The 19,545-nt window shown below is 37.3% G+C and overlaps 1 protein-coding gene across 2 annotated transcripts in view; it reads right to left on the bottom strand.

Annotated features, from left to right (window-relative positions):
• TDRD15 (tudor domain containing 15) overlaps positions 1 to 18,522 on the bottom strand; it is a 117,135-nt gene extending 98,613 nt beyond the window's left edge. For both annotated transcript variants that reach the window (XM_082745617.1, XM_082745616.1), the window contains exons 1-2: positions 18,415 to 18,522; positions 1,395 to 7,599 (exon numbers count right to left, since the gene is read on the bottom strand). In XM_082745617.1, the coding sequence (XP_082601743.1) occupies positions 1,395 to 7,596 (6,202 nt within the window). In that variant the 5' untranslated portion in view covers positions 7,597 to 7,599; positions 18,415 to 18,522. The remainder of the gene's footprint in view (positions 1 to 1,394; positions 7,600 to 18,414) is intronic.
• Positions 18,523 to 19,545: the final 1,023 nt, after the last annotated feature.

Here is a 19,545-nt window from a genome sequence, read left to right as displayed (position 1 = left end):
CTAGCCTAACTCTCCTCTGGTTTGTTTCCTCCCTTACTTACACCAGGAGTGGGACCAATCTGATTGGTCCACTTAGAAGGACCAATTCCTATATTAGTTTAGCCTGTTCCTTCTCCCTCCCTTTTTGGAGAGAAGTGCCTCAAGCCATAGTTTTTACATGGGTAGACTCCTCCATATAGATAAGTTCTCCTCTGTGCCTGTGCAGATAAGTCTAAATTATTGATTCAGTGTTGGTAAGCCCATTTTACCATTGATACAAACCCACACTTACCACATTTATTAAAAAGAAAACAATATTGATATTTTGCTCGCCAGTTGTTTCTCTCCTTGTCCCTCTCTAAAGTGATTTAGAATTCAGGCAAAGAAATGGGTACTAGTTATCTGACTCCATTCAAACATAAAAAATCAACTTACTTCACAGTTTGGTAAGCTTTAAATGAGGTAATATGTACAAAAATTTTAATACATAACATAGTAAGCACTCTACCATAACTGCTAATCCAATACAAAATACTCAAAAAAGAGAGCCAACTTTAAAGCATTTATCAATTCACTATAGAACACCTAAATATGAATTCAAATATTCTTTCTAAATATATCAATAAAAACAAATCTCTCCACACTGATTAAAAGAATGTAACATGCTATAATAGAGTTATAACATGAATAACAGATTCATTAAACAGGGAACATTTAGAGGCTACAAAATCCTCAGTAACTAATCCCCACAGAAAATGAAATATGATGTGCATAAGCAAAATCAGACAATACCCTAGCCATAACATACTAAAATTTTATTATAGAATCAGTTTGACATCTAAAAATTTTAAGAGGAAATAAGTTCCAGTTTATTCCATAAGTTTAACTACATTATCAATATGCTAAAGGCATATTTGAAAAACCTGAAGATACATTTCCCCTGATAAGAGGCCTTGATCTTCAGAATGAGCCCAGGAGCTCACTAACAGCAAGATTTATTAACCTGAGCTCTATGGGGCTTTAGTTTTGTGAAACCCTTGAAATTATCTGTAGAATGTCATGTTATATGCAATTGATAAGTTGTTGAACACTACATTGGAGACTAATGATGTACTATATGCTGGCTAATTAAATTTAAACTTCAAAAATGTCACGTATGTGTGCATGCATATATGGTTAAAAATGCTCTCCACTTTCATTACAATCTCAAAGGTCACCACCATTCAAAAAAGAACTAGTCACATACCATTCTATAATTAAGTGATCAGTCCCAGTTTATCCATTTATTCAGATTTTCTAGTAAGTTTCCTTGCAGTATGATATTTTCAATTTGGATAATTGACATATAATAAGCTTTTAAAGAATCAAAAATGGAATCTACAAAAAAGGATATCTTTTTTAAAATAGCTACTTACCATTTAAGTATTCCTCTGATACTATTTTTTCATTAGCGTGCAATGCTTTTACTGCTATTCTCAAATCCACTGTGTTCTTTTCCTGTGTTTCTTCAGTTGGTACTTTTTCAAAAATGTTTTCGATGCAGTTGGTGTTGGTCTTTAAACCATTAGGCAGTTCCCAAAATGAAGCTGCTGAACACGTATCAAACATAGCAGTACTTTGGGGATTATGTTTTCCAAAGTCAGCCTTCTTCCTCAGAGCTACGTTTTTGGAATATAATCTTTTACTGATATGGCTTTTCCTTAAGAGGTTCTTACAGACCTCTTTCCTCTTTACAGTTTTCTCTTTCAGCTTTTGTTTCTCAGTGCATGTACAACTTATATTTTCTCTTTTGTAACAATTTTCATCTAACAGTGGGAGAACAGGCTTACTCTGTAACTGATATTGGACTTTAGTAGGTCCAGTAGTAGTACCTCCATCATTAAGAGGATCTGAATCTTCAGAATATACAGCAAGACCAGATGCAACTAACAAATCTGCCAAGTTATTTTTCTCATGAAGGACATCTACTTTCAGTTTTGTTTCAAAATTATGCTTCCTAAACTGAAAAACTAAGCCTGGTTTGCTTAGGAAGTTTTGAAAGAAACTTTTCACATCTTCATCCCAGTGTTGTTCTTTAGCAGGTAAGATACCATATAAGATACAAGGATAACTTAACCTTGGTATATCCAGAAGTTCAACAGGAACAACTTTCAGATTTTTTGTATCTGAATAAGGTATGCAAACAGAAAATCCATAGTCGATCAACACAAGTAATAGGGACTGACTAGAGACTTCAGAGATTTCTACTCTATTCCACTGATCTTCCAAATCGTATTTGAACAAACAACTAGCACCAGGAGTTATGCACTCTTGAGGCACTGTTTGCAAGTTTTCTGGTAGATCAGAAAGCAGCACAAAGAGCGATTTCATTGTGTCAAAGAAATCTTCTAACTGAACACAGAAATCTGATGGATCACAAACCGCAGTGGCAATACCTGAATACCGCTTTCCGTTTTGGAGTTGGGCCCAAGTATATGATCTCATTGTACAGGACGACACAGGAGTCACATTAAAAATAGCTTCTGAAGATTTAAGTTTGTTTTCAGCATGAACTGTATTTAAGTATTCTAGAAGTAGCAGGCCATCTACCAAAATGTCGACTTTCCACACAGAGTTTAAGTATTTCAAGAAAAGAATACTTATTTCCAAATGAGCAAATAAAGACACAATGGACTCAAATGACCGGTTTCTAAAATTTTCAAACCAAATCCACTTACAAGGCACAACTTGTCTTGGAATATTTCTAATCTCCTTACTGAGCAGCCGGATATTCCCTAAAGGTACTATTTCATACCTACCACGATCTACTAAAAAAACAAGCACTTTATCAACACACTTCTTTGCTACTTCTGATCTATACCATTTCAAGGTTTTTTTAGATTTTGCCAAGCACTCTAAACCTTTTTCAATATTTTCCACCGATAAAGAGGGGTTTTTTACTTCTTTATTGATGAATACTGTTAAATCTGATAATATTTTTTTATTTTTGGATAATTTCACATAAAATGTCCCACTTTTTGAGACATAAAGTATCTCAGACTTTTCAAGTTGTCCAGGTCTTAACTCTTCAAAAGGAATCTTAACCAGCCGTTGGCAAGATGGTTGAAGAGTCCCAGAACCTTCGCACTCCTTTGACTTTCCTTTTTTCCTTTTGTTCTCCTCCCCAGAGCTCACCTTTTGAGAGACAGCTGTAGGCAGCTGCAGTACAGTCTTCTGTAGTTTTGAACAGGCTGTCCATTTCATTAGTTCATTAATGACACATGTTCCATCACAGATGATATTGACCTCCCATTTCTGCTCATGCTGCTTCAGAAATTCACAAGAAACGGTTTTGTTACTCACTCTCGACATGAAATAATCCACAGTTTTACTGTCCCATATTTCATCAGGCTCATGCCACTTGACCCCACTGAGAAAAGAATGGATTCCTAGCTGAGGAACGGTTAAGAATTCCCTCTGAAATTCATAAATTTTGGATGTGCTTATTACCGCAGTGTTACCATAGTCAATAAACTCCACTTCAAAAGAATTTCCTGGCAAAATTTTCTTAATAACGGCTCTGTAAATGGCATGGTCACCAGAGTATTCTGCAACTACCAGGTCTCCCACCATAGGCTTCGTGGACTTTCTCTCTTTCACTATATTCAATCTTTTTTCATTTAGAGCATCTGCAAGTCTGAGGATTGCATTTTCATTCTCCGCAAGCTGGATATGGAAGCTTGCTGGATTACTGATATTAGAAACATATCCTTTAACTTTCGCATTCAAGTAAATCTGGGGTTGAGGAAGATCTTTGATCTGTGGTCTAGTAAGAGTAGATAGGTTTTGAGAAGCTGCTTGGTTTAGTTCTTGGATAAAAGACTGCGATATAACCCTTGTTGATTTGCAGCCCACATCATTTTCATCAAATCCAGAGATACTTTTTACACCTTTATTTTTTAGTCCATCACTCAAAGATCTCACTTTGTTTTTTGAGGCAGGCTCAATTTTATAACAAACTGATGGTTTCAAAAGCTTGGCATATGTACTTCCCGGATTTGTTAACTGATCTATTTTACTTTCAGAGTATGTTACTAGCTTAGTTTTATTTATGACATTATGGTGATAGTTTTTTTCTATTTTGCCTTTCAAAGAAACAGCAAGTCGCTTATTCTCACTTATTTTAGGACCCTTTTCCACAGAGTGTGCTTGGTCACAGAGTTTTTTTCCATAAGCATGAAGCAACATTTTAATTTCCTGATTTATATGTTGACATCCATCATATAATTCTACACCAAGCTGGCCATCTGACTCCCTGGTCAATATTATTGCCCTTAATGGTTTTCCCAAGAAATTATCTTCAAACCAGCTACAGATTTCTACTGGAATATCTACATCTCTAAAATCTGACAAAAAACACTTAATAGCTTGCATAGGTGTAAACAGCAACTCTGGAAACTGATCTGAGATAGCCCTCAATGTACTTTCTTCTACTAACTGCTTATTTCCGAAGTCTACAAAATAGACCAGAAAGTCAGTTAGTGAGTCTGTTGGCGTTGCTAAAGCTCGATAAGAGAGACCATCTTCTACATACTTAGATAGGCACAGTCTCATTTTACTAGGATCGTATTTTGGATAATTTTTGAGGTTACTAATCTCTGTGATTTTTGTTTCTATCATCTCTAGGTCTTTATTATTTCTACTGAGTTGGCAATAAAACTTTTTAGGACTATAGATGTGAGAAATGTATATTTCTTCCTCACTTCCAATTTTTATGTTAAAGGAAGAATAATAGTAACTGTAAAGACTAACTGAAGATGGAAATGGCCTTGATAATGTATTATACTGTGCTGAGCCATGATTAATAAGAAATTCTTTTGCACTAGTAAGTGGAGATTGTAAATCCACTAAGTTACATAAACAGTTTGGATATATAAGAACTAGGGCATAAATGACACAAGTCAATAATCCTCTAGATGAAGAAATAAAATTCCCAAAGTCTCTGCATGCTTCTCTTGTCCAACTGAATTTACAACTGATGGGTTCAACTAAATGGTTAAGACTACATCTGAAGGCTTGGCCTTCTAAAAAAAGGAAACGTGGGTTAATGGCACAAATATCTTTAACTAAAACCCTTTCTTGGTAACCATAATCAACAAATACCACGTCAAATTCTTTTCTTGATACTTGAGTCAAAATAGCAGCTCTATACCACTTCCCATCTTTGGAATACTTAGCAACACAAGCAATCTGCCCAATTTGATAAGGATCAGAATGAACGCTGTAGTAATTCTGAATTTGTTCCATTAACAATTTTAGGTCCTCTAACTTACATTGAAGCTGGCAGGAAAAGTCACCTGGGCCATAATAAGAAGAACACTTGACTTCGAGCACTGTTCCTGGTTTAAACATATATTCTTTATAAGGTCGTAGCAACTCCGGTCCCACAGACAAGGTTAAAGGATTTTTTAAATCTGAGAAATTAACAGCTGGGGATTTTAACAAAGATAAGGTCCTTTCTTTAAGCTTATTTGAATGGTACTTTTTAGGTTTGGCTCTTTCAAGAAGGGCAGATAGGACTTTAACTTTGCTTTTAGGTTCTAAATTTAATACTGAATATTCACTTTCAGATTTGGGACAATATTCTGGTTCTACTTCCCAATATTCTGCATATCCAGCTTGTAACATAAGAGAGACAACATCATTATTTTCTGAGGCTTCCATACTCTGAATATTTACAATGTACTTGTCATCTTTTTTTGCTGTAACTTGAAGCAAAATTGCTTTGTTCAAGACTATTTTTTTAAAATAGTCAATTGCTGCCTTCACCCATAAGTCTTCAATAGGAAATATATGTGCAAGTGAACAGCACATAGCTAAGGCAGGCAACTCACAAAACTCTGGAAGCAAAATTTTTACATCAAAAAATGGTATGGAATCAGTATTTCCATAATCTAAAAAATAAACATTAATCTTGTAACCATTAATTTCAGTGATGACAGCTCTATAAAAATGTCGGTCTCTGCTGTATCTAGCACAACAAAATAACCCAGGTTCTGGATTTCTTAGAATCAGTTCATCATTTTCACACGAATCATAAGATTTGTTTATATTTTTCATTAGATCTTGAAGTTCATTCTGATGTTCATTAGTGCGTACCCAGAAATTTGATGGGTTTAATACATAGGCTACAAAAGCTATATAGGCAGTCTCTATCTCCATATTTACAGTTTTAATAGGAAAACTTATTTTCAAAGTGTTTTTATTTGAAGAGCTTATTGATGGTTCTGTATTTCCAGTAAAAGAGTCAACCACACTGTTTACATCAGAAGCACTAGCCTCCTTAGAGATCTTTGATTCAGACACTGGACAGAGTACTTGTGTGCCTACGGTCTTCAGCAGACACTTAGAATTAATTGTAGACTCCTGAGTTTGTAGTGTTACATAATACAAATGTTCATCCTTATTGAAACAATCAATGTGTGCATATACTATTTGTCCTAACAAAGCTTGTTTAAAAACAGTCAGTTGAGATTTTCTGGCATCTCTATCTGGACTGTGTAAATAGGTCAGAGAACATGGAAACGAAAACAACGGTACTAAAATAAAATCCTGTTTAAGTTTCTTCACATGGATTGAGGGTATAGCCTCACTACTGCCATAATCCATGAACCAAATTTTCACTTGATTATTGGGCAAGAGCTGCTGAAGAATTCCTCTATGCCACTGTCCATTTCTCCTTTTGGCAACACAAAGTAGTCCAAAGTTATCACATGTGGGACTACTTTCTTGACTGACAGTATCATAATGCAAAGTCATACACACTGTTAAGTTTTCTAACTCTGGAATCCATTTAATTAGTTGACAATAAAATTTACTTGGGCTCAATGCAGAGGACACCTTTATACTTTCAACCCTGCCTACTGGCAAAGATGGCTGCAAATTGGCCAGAATGTGTTGAATATCAAGTGAAGCATCATTATTACTTAATGATAAGTCAGGTCTTTTATGTTTTATTAAATCTGGCATTTCCTGTGAGAATTCTTTTAACATTTCCACAATAAGGCGAAATGAATCCCCATCAATAAGTCTGCCTAATTGTAATTCAAGAACCTGGGATATAATTTTTGGCACTTCAAGAAGAATCGTTTGAAGAGGCAAAACAGCTTGTACACAACCTTTCACTTGTAGTCCTACTAATGACTTGAAATAATTCAAAGCCTTAGGAGGCCATCTTTCCCCATTTGGTAGTATGTTGGCGAAAATACCAACTATTACCCTTGGTGGTAGCTCAAATAAGTTGCCACAGGCTGAAGCAACCTGTGTACCATCAACTCTTAGTTCTTCTCCATGATCTATGAGGAATACTGTATAGAGTTCATTTTTCTTTTCCATGACTCTTCCTCTCTGCCATTCTCCAGATACTCTTTCTTCAACCAAACAAAATTCATCAATGTCCACATTATTTTTTACTTTTGGAATATGCTGCATTTCTCTCTGTAATATGTGGTAGTCAAACTCACATTCGATATGATTTCTGCCTTGAAATTTCACCAGAATGTCCTTGGGAAGACATTCTACATGTGATATTGTCAGATTCATGTTTAAAGACGTCGGTAACAAAGGTGTAGAATCCATTTTCTAAAAGCAAATAAGTATGAATTAGCTTTTAGACAGACCACTGTCAAAATTAAATAAGCCTTCTATAAATCTGAATTAAGTCTTACTTGGTATTTAAACATTATCCTTAAAATCCTTATATGCCTGGGGATACCTGGGTGGCTCAGCTGGTTAAGTGTAAGACTTGATTTTGGAGGTGCCTGGGTGGCTCAGTGTGTTGAGCCTCTGCCTTCAGCTCAGGTCATGATCTCAGGGTCCTGGGATCAAGCCCCACATCAGACTCTGCTCAGCAGGAAACCTGCTTCTGCCTCTCTATCCCTGTCTCTCTGCCTATTTGTGGTCTCTTCCTGTCAAATAAATAAATTCTTTGAAAAAAAAAAAAAAAAAAAAAGACTTCATTTTTGGCTCAGATCATGATCTAAGGGTCATGAGGCAGAGCTCTGCGTTAGGCTCCAAGCTAGGAGTGGAACCTGCTTAAGATTCTCTCTGCCCCCACCTCTTGTGCATGCATGTTCTCTCCCTCTCTCATTCTTAAAAAAACAATTAAATAAAACATTTAAAAGTTACATGCTTGTTTTTCTAAAATTGAACACACTGGTTAAATAAATTACACTGAACTAGACAAAAATGTATGCAACTTCACTGCCTTCTGCTTTCAAAAAATTCAACTGAAATAACCAAGAGAACAGGAAAAATAGAGAGTATATATAATCACTGGAAAAAAGTAGAGAGCAATCTCTAGTTTTTAGAAATTTCCAAGTTTCTACTGGATATTGGGCATATGTGGTATAATAGAAGGAGACCAAATAAAGTCTACTGGAAACATCCTCCTACTGCTGTGAGAGAGGAACTACTTTACTTCATGCAGACTTCTAACAACCCAGAACTCAAAGGGGTGAATGCTAGGAGCAAGGGCAGACGGTGAACACACAGGAGACATAATTTTTTCACTCCCCACTTTGTCAATCAATAACATTTGGACCCTATCAGCATCATTACACAACTCTAGATTCTTCTTTGAGGGCAAGAGGCTAAATCCTGGACACCATTAAGAAAAGCCAGGCATGGAAAGACCCTAAGGTTAGGTACATCCAGGCTTTGTGGACTGGCATGGCTGGCCACATAAAGTGTAGAGGGAGAAGAGATCTTTAGCATCTGTGCAAAGCTTTCTACTCAAACAATGGCTCCACCTAATTTTCTCTAGATTGTTGGAATTCTAAAAGTAGTAAAACCAATATTCAAATATAAAATATTCCCCAAATTCAGGCAAGAACCAACATTTGTTGTGATAGGACACAGCTCAACTCCTACTTGACCTGGAATTAACACAACTATAAATTTTGTTCTATGATGAGAAAAATACTGGACCTTAAAAAAAAAAAAAAAAAAAGAGAACAAGAGAGAAAACCATGTGAAAAATGAAGGAAATGCTCCCCTAAAGAATAAATACATTGAATGAAAGAGCAAATAATTGTTCCTCCCAAGTCTGACTTGTGTTTTCAAAAGGTCAAAAAAGAACACCACGTTTTTATATGACTCTGTGGCCATTAAGATGCAGCAACAGAGATTAGGAAAAAATACACATAAGAAATATAAAATTCCGTCAGGAAAAAAAACACAAAATGAAGATAAATGAAAGAGAAGGAAATTGAGAGAATAGCCCAAAACTCAGAAGATAAAAAGAGAAGATGAAAGAAACATGGAGGATGAGATTATAAAATCTTATGAAATTATAAATGTTCTCTCAGAGATAAACAGAACAGAAGCCCTTTCTAAGACTTAAACTCAAGCCTTTTCAACAAAGCTGAAACTAGCCACAGGAAAGCTAGGCAAAGAGTTAAGATTTAGGGACATCTGGGTACTGGGTACTAACTATGGTTTTTATTTCTTCCTAGATAATTAATTTGATGATAATTATCATGGTCTGATCTACTGATTATAGCCTATATCTATTTGATCCTGGAGTCTAAAAAAATCATCAGACTATACACTAAAGACTGTCATTGAACAAACCAAAACACTTCAGGACAGGAAAGACCTTAAGCCACTGTTAAAGTGACAGTCCTTTTCCAATTCCCAGACTTGAGTCAGTGTACAGACCTTATATTCCTTATATTCCAGTGTATATTCCTTATAAAGGGAAGACCAGGTACTCAAAGGATCCTCTGGGGCACTTCAGTGGTTAAACTACAGCCTTCAGCTCAGGTCATGATTCTGGGACCCAGGGTCTGTCCTGCTCCGCGGGCTTCTGCTTCTCCCTCTGACCTTTCCCCTCTAGTGCTCTTTCTCTCATTCTCTCAAATAAATAAATAAAAATAAAATCTTAAAAAAAAAAAAATAGTAAAGAAAACATCCTGTGCTATAAAGAACACAAGAACATTCCTCCTTGCATTCACTCAAAGGGTCAGGTCACAATTCCCTTGAGTAAAATACGAAAAGAAAAATACCTAAGCCTTTCACCACACCACTCTAGGTATAAAAAGCAAATGTAGCCAGAAGGACTTCTTCATTAAATGAAGGGGTATATATAATATTAGCCCCACGAAAACACAGAGAAATTGAATGGCATGTTCCAACTACCAGGAGCCTATTCCTCCACACTGCTAACCCTCCCTTCAAACAATACAGATGGCCTCATATGGCATTTCACAGCAGGAGGGAGAAAAAAAAAGTCTGAGCCTGGTTTACATATGCTCTCACCTAATGCCAGTAACATCTAGAAATATATTGCTGAAGTACAGGAGAGCCTTGCCTGAGAAACAAAATGCAATAGTCACAGTTGACAGCACAGTACATCTACTTTGCTGGAAGAAATTATTGGTGTTAAGAATCTATTCCATTAATGGACAATAGCTTGTGCTGCAGGATGATTAGTAATTCTTTTTTTTTTTTTTATGATGATTAGTAATTCTGATGGGGAAAGACTGTGGGATTTACTAAAAATAAATTGAAGAGTAAAGAGTAATGGGGAATGAGCCCTTAAGAATCAACACATAAGTCTGTAAGTCCTGTATGATGACCACCAAAGGTCCCCACTAAGTTTTGGGGGTTTTTTGTTTGTTTCTATTTTTTTTTTTTTTTTTTTTTTTTTTTTTTTTTTTTTTTTTGAGGAAGGGAGAAGCAGAGGAAGAGGAAGAGAGAATCTCAAATCTCCATGCTGAGCTCAAACTCACAACACTGATATCATGACCTGAGCCAAATCAAGAGCCGAATGCCCAACTGATGGAGCCTAGCCGGGCCCTGGAAAAGATTCTTGATCGGCAGACAGAATGACCTATTCTGTGGGTGTCAATCAGCTTCCTTCCCCTGCCTCTTCAATTCTTTATAGGATCATGAAGGAAGTTCCCAATGCCATGGATAAAGTTCTTACCCTTGTATTTTTGAAGCTCAAACTGTAACAATTCAGAGAGAATTGGTGGGGGGTGGAGATTAGGGCATTTAAGAGCAAACATGTTCAAATAATCTTCAACAAATCAAGAAATAATATCTAATAGAAAAGACAGTCTCTTCAACAAATGGTATCAGGAAAACTGAATGGCAGCACATAGAAGAATGAAACCAGACCACCTTAATACACTACACACAAAAATGGAAGACTTAAATGTGAGAGAGGAAATGATCAAATCCTGGAGAACACAGGCAGCAATCTCTGACATGAACAGTCATAGCAACATCTTACTATACACATCGCCTGAGGCAAGGAAAACAGAAAAAAAAATAAACTGTTGGGACTTCAAGATAAAGGGCTTCTGTACAGTAAGGAAACAACAAAACTAAAAGGCAACCTAGAGAATGGTAGGAGACATTTGCAAAGGACATACTTGATAAAGTGTTAGTATTCAAAATCTATAAAGAATTTATCAAACAAAACCCCCCAAAAAACAGATAATTTAAGAAACAGGCAAAAGACATGAATAGACATTTTTCCCAGAGACCTACAGATGGCTAGCAGGTACATGAGAAGATGTTCAACATCACTCATCAGGGAAATAGAAATCAAAACCACAATAAGATACTACTTCACACCTGTCAGAATGGCTAAAATTAACAACACAAGAAACAACAGATGTTGGCAAGGATGCGGAGAAAAGGGAACCCTCTTAAGATGTTGGTGGGAATGCAAACTGGTATAGCCACTCTAGGAAACAGTATGGAAATTCCTCAAATAGTTAAAATAGAGCTACCCCATGACCCAGCAATTGGACTACTAGGTATTTATCTCAAGGATACAAAAATACCGATTCAAAGGGACACATGCACCCCAATGTTTATAGCAGCCTTATCAACAATAGCCAAAGTGTGCAAAGAGCCCCAGATGTCCATCAACTCATACATGGATAAAGAGGTGATTTTGTATGTATATATACACAATGGACTGTTACTCAGCCATCAAAAAGAATGAAATCTTACCATTTTAAAAAACATACATAATGCTAAGTGAAATGTCAGAAAGACAGATACCATATGATTTCACTCATGTGAAATTTAAGAAACAAAAAGAGGAACATAGGAGAAGGGAGGGAAAAATAAGAAAAACAAAGAGGGAGACAAACCATAAGAGAATTTAATTATAGAAAACAAACTGCAATTGCACTACTGGGTATTACCCTGAAGATACAGATGTAGTGAAAAGAAGAGCCATCTGTACCCCAATGTTTATAGCAGCAATGGCCACGGCCAAACTGTGGAAAGAACCAAGATGCCCTTCAATGGACGAATGGATAAGGAAGATGTGGTCCATATACACTATGGAGTATTATGCCTCCATCAGAAAGGATGAATACCCAACTTTTGTAGCAACATGGACAGGACTGGAAGAGATTATGCGGAGTGAAATAAGTCAAGCAGGGAGGATCAATTAACATATGGTTTCACTTATTTGTGGAGCATAACAAATACCATGGAGGACATAGGAAGATGGAAAGGAGAAGGGAGTTGAGGAAAATTGGAAGGGGAGGTGAACCATGAGAGACTATGGACTCAAAAACAACCTGAGGGTTTTGAAGGGACAGGGGTTGGGAGGTTGGGGAAGCCAGGTGATGGGTATTAAGGAGGGCATGTATTGCATGGAGCACTGGGTATGGTGCAAAAACAATGAATTCTGTTACGATGAAAAGAAATTTAAAAAAAAAAGAAAGAAAGAAAAGAAAAGAAACAGAGTTTCTGTAGGGGAGGTAGGCAGGGGAATGGGTTAAATGAGTGATGGGCATGGTTGTGTTGAGCACGGAGTATAATGTGTAAGTGATGAATCACTAAATTCTACTGCTGAAACCAATATTACACTCTATGTTAACTAGAAAAAATTAAAACAAAAATCCAAACATGTTCTTAAACAGTGGTTTTATACAATGGACATTTAAAGACCTAATTTAAAATCAAGATATTCTAGATCAAACAACTTTTATTCAATATTCTATTCTTTAGATATTATCATATTCATGGAAACACTTTGCATACACAAGATTAAGATCAGGAAAGGAGTTTTACTGGAGATTCAATTGTATGAGATTTGGGGAATGGTTTCTTAGAATCAGATTCTAAATTTGTAAAATGAGATGGTTGAACTAGAGTTTCTTAAACTTTTTTTCTCAACAATAGCAGCAAAAATCCTTCTTAACCTAATAGAAGATACAAAAATAGAAAACATAAAACTTCTATAAATTGGATTCAAGGTGGTATTCTAATAATTTCATAAGTTGATAGAATTTTATTATAAAATGAGTAAAAGAGAATATAAGACTATTCTGATTAACACAGTCTTCAACATACAATTTTTCATATTACTGTGTTGGATAGTACAGTAGTAGTAGTAAGAAAATTAGGCTCAGACATATGTAATAGTTCCATAATTTTATATGATCAAATACTGATTCAAATAAAGATAAAACCACAACTTAATAATCAATAAATCTGAGGACAATAATTAGTGCTTATCTCTTCTTTTAAATTTATCCTATTTCAATTTTTTAAAAGTCTTAAAATTAAATTCAAATCAAAATTTCAATCTTCTGAATTAAATTTAAATAAAAATTCACAGCATCACAGCTTTCCTAAGGTTAGCATTCAACTATGGCCACTCTAATAGATACGGAAAGCCCTTCCCACACTAAAATTCCTGATTCTATAGAATATACATAGAACATATGTCCCTCTTACCTTTTTGGCAACTGTCCATGAGTTCACATCTAGTAGGTCTAGACCAGTGGGATACAATAGAAATGTAGTTGATCCATATATGTGACTTTAAATTTTAAAGTTTTAAGTTCTCTCATAGAAGTGTAAATGTCCTTCCTTATATGAATAGCTTCTTATAATACTACTATTTTTATTTTTTAAGATTTTTTATTTATTTGACAGACAGAGGTCACAAGTAAGCAGAGAGGCAGGCAGAGAGAGAGAGGAAGAGGAAGCAGGCTCCCTGCTGAGCAGAGAGCCCGATGCGGGGCTCCATCCCAGGACCCTGGGATCATGACCTGAGCTGAAGGCAGAGGCTTTAACCCACTGAGCCACCCAGGCACCCCAACACTACTGTTTTTAAAGAGGCTTTCAGTACATTAGTTTAACTTATGTCCACAATAAGACTGTTACTTTTTAGACCAAAGAACTGAAGATAAAAGATTAAAGAGCTTGAATAGTCCAGTTCTCTATGTACTTACTCCCACTGTTTCATACTGCTCTTTCAACTAAGCCACATAATTCTGGACAAGCACTAAAAGCGGAAGATACAAATCCAAAATGGACCTATGAACAAAAATGGGGAAAGCACCTTACAGAATAGAATCCATTTATGAATTCTTTTTCCAAAATCTAACATAGTTCTTATAAAGCTGACTAGTAGATACTCTGGCAAGGTTACCATGTTCCAAAAGACTGATTAAATTAAGCATCTGTGGGTGCCCTGGTTTGCCTTCTCCTTTCTTCTCTATTCAGTTGATTTCTAGATTCAGGTCTTTAAAAACACCAATTCAGCAGAAATACAATGGTTTATTTTTTAATCTGCATATTTTAAACCCAGAGCTTCCATTTAACATTGCTTATCCAAGGGCCTTCTTGTCCCATCGGGAACATCTGGCAATGTCTACAAATATATTTGCTTGTCATAACTGGGCCAGAGTGGGTGGCAAGAGTAGCTACTGGCACACAGCAGGTAGAGGCCAGAGATGTTGCTAAATATCACAGAGTGTACAGAAAAGTCTGCCCATCCCAACAAAAACTTTTGTTCTTTCATCCAGACCAAAATGTCAATAGATGAAGACTAAGAAATACTACTTTGCTGAAAACAAAAATAAATACCGGGCAGATAAAAGAACTAATTTTTTTAACTATCTAAAAGATTTTTTTTTAATTTTTATTTTTTTAATTTCTTTTCAGTATTCCAGAATTCATTGTTTATGATTTAAAGAGGAAATATTTTTGCTAAAGAAAGCTTTCAAGAGATGGAAGCAGCTACAAAAAGTTAATGTATTAAAAATACAGGAAAAGACTATGGACTCTGGAAAACAATCTGAGGGTTTTGAAGGAGGGGTGGGAGGATGGGGGAACCAGGTGGTGGGTATTATGGAGAGCACATATTGCATGGAGCACTGGGTGTGGTGCATAAACAATGAATTCTGTTACGCTGATAAGAAATAAAATATATAGGGAAAAGAAATGAAACTAGAACAAAATTAAAATCAGTATGATCTACCACATACAAGATTTGCTCAGGCCAAGTATCTTCAATCATACCTGACTCCACTTTTTTGTATCCTACACACCATCCACCAGGAAATCCTACTGGGTTTATCCTCAGCACATAAAAATTCTGATGCTTTCTTCCATCTCTGCTGATACATCCCGACCCAAACCACCTTCCTCTGTCTTCTATAACATGAGACTCTTGTCTTCCTGCTTCTATCCTTAACCCCACCATTCCATGACTATTCTAACCATTAGGACCTTTTTAAAAATAGACACAGCATACACTACAAAAACATCAGTAGCTCCTAATTACTCAGAGTGAAAACTAAAGCCATTACAGTGGTTTAGGAAGTCCTACAGGATCTAACTATCACCACTAGGACTCCCACCACCACCACACACACATTTTTCTGTTACCTTATTCCTACTATCCTCATTATGGCACAGCTACAGTGCTTTCTATTCCTTGAACATCTGGGTTTTGGATCTGGGTTTGGGGCCTACTGCCCTTCAAGTACAGTTTGCTTCCTTACAGCCTTCAAGTTTTTGTCAGAGGTTTCTGTTTAGCTGAAGCATTCCCTGACCATTCAATTTAAACTGCAACCTTCTCCTAATTTAGTAGTCTCTGGACCCCTCCCCAACCTCTCTTGCTCCAACACCAAAAAAAAAAAAAAAAAAAAAAAAATTCCATTAAACCAGTGGTTCTTAAATATCTGGTCTTAGGACCCTTATGCTCTGAAAAAATTAATGAGGACCTTGTTATGGGCTATTTTTGTGCCCCTCCAAAGTCATACATTGAAACAATCTCCCAATGTGGTGGTATTAGAAGGTGGGGATTCAGGAGGTTCTTGAGGATTAAATGAGAACATGAGGATGGAGCCCTCGGCAATGTGATTAGTACCCACACAGGAATCACAAGAGAACTTCTACTCTGCCATACATGGATACCAAGAGAACACAGACATCCATGATCTATAAGACAGGAAGCAGGCGCTCACCAGATCTGCTAACACGTTGATCTTGGACTGCACACCACGCAGGATTTTGTGAAATAAATTTGTTGATTATGGGCCATTCAGTGTAAGTCATTTTGTCAGAGCAGCCCAAGCCATGACAGACACCAAAGACTGTTTATGTAGCTTCTGTCAATGTTTGCCATATTAGAAAAACATTTTTTAAATATTTTAAAATCATAATTCATTAAGTATTTTCATGAAAGATATTTTTCAAAACCAAAAAAATAGTGAGAAGAGGAACATGGTTTTACAATTTTTGCAAATCCCAATGTCTGCTTAATAGAAAATAGCTGGATTCTCTGAGCTGCCCCTACAATGTGTTGCGATAGGCTTTTTTGGGGTAAAGTATCTGAATAAAATCTGGCCACACACATATAATTAGAGAAGAGTAGCATTTTAAGAGCTTTTTCATAGAACTGAAGATACTCTTTGATAGTTATAAAAACTCAATGAGAGGTGGTTTCTTAGACATTATTTACAATATGGAAATACTAAGCCCTATATGTGAATTTTTTGTATTCGGACCTTAAAATCCCTTCATCTTGAGCTTTGAATGGAATTTTTAAATCTGAGCGATTTTAAAGGTACTACATTGATCTGCTTGAAAATATTGGTTCAGAATTATGCAGAACTTCCTTAAAACCGACCTGCTGCATTACCCGAACATCTCAAAAATCAAATATCACAACCAACCTCAGACAACTTAAGTATTGGGAAGCTCTAAAGCCTGCAGTGATAGGCACAAGTTTTCCAACTTTTAATTTTGGCTTTAAAGTGTGAATTTTGTCATTAATAAATACTGACATTTTTCCTTGAAATATCAAGCTTGCTTCACTCACTCCTGAGAAAAAGTCTACAAAATACTCAAATCTGAGTCACAACAGTTTGTCTCTTATGGAGTTGGAACCACATGATGATTGTAGGTCATAAATAGAAAGTGATCAGCAAGAAAAAAGGGACAAAGTACTCTACATATGAAACTAATGATGTGCTAGATGTTGGCTAATGTAAATTGTTAAAAAGATGCATTCTGTGTACACACACACACACACACACACACAACAAAAGGGACAACATATTGACACACACAACACAGATGAATCCCAAAATAATTACGGAGTGAAAGCTAGGGGAATGTATACTGTGTTTCATTTATATGAAATTCTAGAAAATGCACACTCATCTACAGTGAACAGAGAGTGGATCAGTGTTGCCTGGGAAGGGCCACAACAAACTTTCGGGTGTGACAGGGTAGGTTTATTATCTTGATTACGGTGATTTCTGTGTTAGGTTTCAAATGTCATCGAATGGCACACTTTACCTGCAATTCGTTTTTCCTCAATTATAGTTCAGTAAAGCTATAGAAGACACCCAGCACACTACCTAAACATATGCTGATGGTGGGGCAGGTTACAGAAGGCCTCTTTTATTTTTCAATCACAAAAACAAGCAAAACAAAAAACAACCACCACCACCACCACATCAAAAACAATGAATCTACTTTCCTTGGTTCTGATGAATAGGTCTCAGGAACCCTGTCGCGTAGGGGGGCATGTAAGGGGTCCCGGTAAGGCGTGGAGAAAACTACCAGGACCCCCCCCCCCCCCACGCGTCCATGAACGTGTGGCTGTAGGCACACGGCTGACGGCGGCCAGGAGGGCCGCGTGGAAGCACCGACGAGGGATTAACCTGGCCTTTCAGGTTAGGGGACACGCCGCAAAGCGTTTGCATTTCTTCAGAATTGTGAAAGGCAAAAAGTTACTTCTGAAAGTGTGTTCAAGTATCACAACAGTGACGAGACTCCACAAAAATCAGTTTCCTCAGAAGAGCGCTGGCGTCGTCTGGGTCTTTCCAGCTCCACCCGTACAACAGCCGGCCATAGTCTCAGCCTTCCCACAGGCGACCCTGAGCCTGACGCTCCCGGAGAACGACGCTCCCGGGGGCAGGACTACTGGCACCCGCGACGCCGTTAGCGGGCAGAGAGGACGGCCGGGCTGCGCGCATGCCCCCACAGGGGGCAGAAGGCTGGTGCCCACTCCTCTGGGACCGAAGCCACGACGGCTCAAGGGACAAAGGTGGGGGGAGTGAGGGACAGAAAACAATACAGCCCAGAGCAGGCTGACAGAAAAGACACACTTACGGAGAAGCGCTAGGCCAGGCCGTTCTTCCCGAAGCTTTTAGAAGAGAACCAGCGCTCAAGATGGCAGCAAACTTAAGACCTGGTTCCTCGCCTCCTCCACCCCACCCCCCAACCCCCGCCTTTTATGCCCCAGGGTGCATGCGCAGAGCTCCGCGCCTTCGCGGGGAGTAGGAGGTTCACAGGTGGGCACAGTTCCTCCTGCCCTGGGGCGAGGGCGGAGGCTGCGTGGGGCCCCGGGGGGGGGGGGGGGGGGGGGGGGGGCAAAGCCCAATCTGAGCTCCAAGCTCCACAAGTACAAGCTGACGGACTTTACCCACCGTGTGGCCGCCCAAGATAGAAACCCAGGAACCCCTAATGAATTTCCAGATTAGTAAAAGTAATGGTCAGTTATTGAGCACCTGTTAAATTACATACTTAGATATATTATTGCATTTACTTCTGTTTTTCTGTTTTGGAGAGACTTGAATTGGATCTCCGGTTAGATACTAGTAACTTATGATGTTAATTTCCTGATCTTAATAAATGTATTGGGGTTATGCAGGGAAAAGTCCTTGCTTGTAGTAAATAAACACTAAAGTATTAGGGGTGTTGGGTATGATGTCAGCAATATACTTTCAAATTATTGGCGGTGACGTGTTCTTTCTACTCCTCTTGTACCTTTTCTGCGAATTTGAAATTATTTCAAAAGAAAAAAGAAAGCCTTAATTTAGAAAATTATTCTAGCTGCATAAAATGAGTTGCACAACTGTCGCTATTTTTCTATATTCTGTAGCACTTTCTATTAAACAATAATTAACAGTTCCTTGAAAGAATAGGAACTGAGCTGTAAAGTCATCTAGATACAGGTTTTTGGAGGAAGACAAAATCTTTGACTTCCTTATAATTTCTTTCATGCAGATCTAGTCAAGTTTTCAATCCCTTGAATGAATTTTGTAATTTTATTTTTTCTATCAATTTACCCATTTCCCTAGGTTTTCTAATTTACTAATGTGTCTTAATAATACAAGCATATTATTTTATTTTTTTAAGATTTTATTTATTTATTTGGCAGGCAGAGATCACAAGTAAACAGAGAGGCAGTGGGGGTGGGGTAGCAGCTAGGGAGCAGACTCCCTGCTGAGAAGAGAGCCC

The sequence above is a fragment of the Mustela nivalis genome (assembly GCF_964662115.1).
Source record: "Mustela nivalis genome assembly, chromosome: 8".
NCBI lineage: Eukaryota > Metazoa > Chordata > Mammalia > Carnivora > Mustelidae > Mustela > Mustela nivalis.
Note: the sequence above shows the minus strand (reverse complement) of the source record. Positions and strands in the feature narration are given on the sequence as shown.